Source organism: Garra rufa, chromosome 4 (assembly GCF_049309525.1).
Source record: "Garra rufa chromosome 4, GarRuf1.0, whole genome shotgun sequence".
NCBI classification, from domain to species: domain Eukaryota; kingdom Metazoa; phylum Chordata; class Actinopteri; order Cypriniformes; family Cyprinidae; genus Garra; species Garra rufa.
In genome coordinates this window covers 54246824-54250148 of record NC_133364.1, presented here as the reverse complement: position 1 = coordinate 54250148, position 3325 = coordinate 54246824, and the positions used below count along the sequence as shown (strand labels likewise).

Below are 3325 nucleotides of genomic sequence, written 5' to 3'. Positions count from 1 at the left end.
AGCCCATTTAATTGTTACTTTTTTGAATTGGTGTACCTTGGAAAGCTCCTTGAGCCTGAGAAAGGCATTTTATAAATTAAACAATTATTATCATTATTATAAGTCACATAGAGCAGGGATTCTCAACCCGTGGGCCTCAGAGATCCTCCAGGTGGGCCGCAAGATGGCTTAAAATTAATTAAAATTTTATCCTAAAATGGTCAAAGCGTGGCGTCTCTCATGTTCTGTTATTAATTGCTTTGGACTCGGCGCAGCAAGCCTCATCGCACTGTTAAATACAGACTGAACAGCGGCTCAAAACTTACAACCGCGGCATGCAAACGTCATCAAAGACCTGCAAGGGACGGATTTTTTAGTCCCGCTCCTGCAGAAATGTATGTTATTTTGTCCCACTCCCGCAAAAGCCCACATAAAAGTAACCTATACCAGGAAAAACGGGTCTCTACTTCACCTCTTTGCTGCATGAAACAAACCCTCGCCTTGATGTGAAAGTAAAGAAGATCAGAGTAATAGTAACAAACTTGCGCGTAATGTATGACACTCTTGTATATTGGAGTCTAGGCATGCAAAAGTCCGCTGTTGATTCACAAAGTAGTCATGCTTTCGGGGCTCTGATCCAAAGTATTTTTGTGTGAAATTTCAAAATATTTGCATAGTTGTCAAAATGAATGTCCTGTGAGTGTTTTATAAAGGATGCTCACCCAGAGGTGGATCTTGTAAGGTTCAGAGGTGTTCATGCACATATGAGCTCTAGCATCAACAGATTTAGAATGTATTTGCTGTATTTTTCATTTGTATGTTTATTTTATAAAGGATACAAACAGTAGATATTCGGTCAGTCCAGTTCAGATGGACAGGTTTAGTGAGTGGTATTTTGGCATCTCCCTGTTGTTCTGTTTGGCAGGTTCACTTAATTAAAGGTATTTAAGAGGATCTCTAGACAGAAATTCAATATAGTATACATAACTATGTTTTCAGGGATGTATAAAGACCTTACTTAATGAACCATTATGTTATTATTACCTTAGAAATATCAGTGTTTATCTACATACACCGCGGGTCCCCTCACATGAAAGCCGACATTATGTTTCTACAGTAGCCCTAAGCGGACAAACTGCTCTACAGATCGCGTTTCATCACTGTTGTTCTAGCGGAAAAACACTGACACAATGATGAACACGTAACTGTAATATTCACAATAACATCGTCTTATTTAATTATTCAGTAAATATAATTACTTAATTTACGTTTTAAAAGAAACCTCATTACTCTTTGCTGTCTAAAACGACGACATCTTAATCCCGTGTGGGCCACCGTAGCTTCTGTAAAGGGAGGGGTGAGCGGTGGACGGGAGCCGTTGGTTGCAATCCACAACCTTGCCACTAGATGCCGCAAAAATCTACACACTGCACCTTTAAGAAAAAGTACTCTGTAGTTTAGAATGTCTGAATTAAAGAATTCAGGAGCTTTAAATCTGTATGTATATATATATATATATGTGTGTGTGTGTGTGTGTGTGTGTGTGTGTGTTAAAAAAGTTAGAACTCAGCAGAGGGTTTTCTTTTAAATTCAGCTTTAATTTGAACTTTTTTTTATGTTTTTTTATAACATGCAGTAGAAGAATAAAAAGGCCAAAAAAAAATGTTTTGGTTAATCAAAAAGGTTTAAAAGTAAACACTTTTAGAGGAAATGTCAGGCATAGGGGGGCCTTGCAAAATTGACTCGAGAAAGAGGAGGGCCCCAGTGTAAAAAAGGTTGCGAACCCCTGACATAGAGCATAGATTAACATGGCAGAGGTAAAGCAGCTGCATCCTCCACCAAGTAATTATATCATATTATTATTACATAGTATAACATCATATTTGTTTCATTGCATCATACTGCATCGAATCGAAATCGGATTGCACTGCATCGTATTTAAACTTCATGTATATTTAATGTATCATATCGTTGGCTATGCATCGAGATGCATATCGCATCGGCCTCAGTTATGGAGATGCACATCCCTAATAAACGTGCAATATGTCTTCGTACAGATTTTTTCAGACTTGTTGGAGTCACGGTCATTGTTTCTTGTCAAGATCAGTCATTTCCCAGCACCCGCTTCATTCTTTCCAATAGGGTTCCAGTTCATATTCAGCTGCAAAAACACACACTTTGAATGATGCTGTCTATGGCTTCGGCAGCAAGGGACGCACATGGCTGGTCACATCATTGAAGGAGAGCGGCAAATAGCTGGGGATTTCTTCCCCAGGGAAACACACATGCTGGGCACCCTGACGATTGATGTGCTCGTAGAGGACCCAGACACCACCTTTCACTTTGTGGGAGGAAGCGACGTCGCTGAAATTGATGCTGTGAAGATTGGTTTCTTTCTGCAGGGTCACTTTCCTTCCTTGATAGTTGACATGCTCAAACAACGTGATCTCAGGGTTTCCCAGGTCATCTGTGATCATCCTGAGAGAAGAAAACCTTCCTTTGTCTTCAAGGGTGGCGTACTCTCCTTCCTCAAACACCCGCTGCTTTCCAGTGAAATTCTTCCCATAATATGCTACCCATGGTGCGCCGATGACTTTCATGGACGAGATGGCATTATTAAAGCCCTTTTCTTCTAAGTTGTGGACATCATTCTTGAATTCAGCTGTTCTGCCCCCAAAGGCTTCTTCATTAAAAACAATGATCTTGTTCATTTTGAATGATGACTGGAGGAGAGAGAGGCTGGAGAAGACAAGTGTTTCTGAAGGAGCTTCCTGCTGATCTGCTGGGAACAGAGAATGTGAGTGACTTGGTGCACAGAGTTGCCTTTTAAAGCACAAAACTACCAAAAAGGATGTTGACGAAGTTATGAAATATCTTATCCTCATACCCTTTTTCCAGTTAACCAGGTGGAGTCTCTCAAGAATATGAGTTTCTTGTCAATTTTCAATGAAAAACAAATGGCACTTTTTTTTCCAAGTAATCTACAAAGAAAATTGTGTCAGTATTTCATCACCCAAGATAAAAGCACAGTCATTTACAAGTATGTTGCCATTGAAAAAATATATAATATAATAATATACTTTAAATGAACACATATTTTCTCCACGCAAGTACATTGTTTTTGTAATTCATTTCAAATGTATCACATTTTAAAGTTAGATTAAATGCAATAAGTCAAAATTAATATTCCCCTTTATACATTTTTAGTTGGGTTTTGATAAAAAGCGACTGCTAAATTAATAAATGTTAATGTAGAAAAATCAAACCTGAACAGATCTGGAAGCTGAAGATTTCTGCAAGATGATGTATCACATGTGTGTCTTGTTCTCTTGAATTATTTTGCTGT

General features: G+C 38.6%; 1 protein-coding gene across 2 annotated transcripts; it reads right to left on the bottom strand.

The window, feature by feature from the left end:
* Positions 1-2037: 2037 nt before the first annotated feature.
* Positions 2038-3325, bottom strand: LOC141333772 (epidermal differentiation-specific protein-like). Of its 2 annotated transcripts, none has more exons than XM_073838900.1 (3): positions 3246-3325; positions 2867-2960; positions 2038-2761 (listed from the first exon to the last, which is right to left on the bottom strand). In XM_073838900.1, the coding sequence occupies exon 3, from the start codon at positions 2688-2690 to the stop codon at positions 2172-2174; it is 519 nt and encodes a 172-aa protein (XP_073695001.1). In that variant the 5' UTR covers positions 2691-2761; positions 2867-2960; positions 3246-3325; the 3' UTR covers positions 2038-2171. The 2 variants fall into 2 exon arrangements, with proteins under 2 accessions (XP_073695001.1, XP_073695000.1); XM_073838899.1 differs by having other exon boundaries at positions 2038-2758.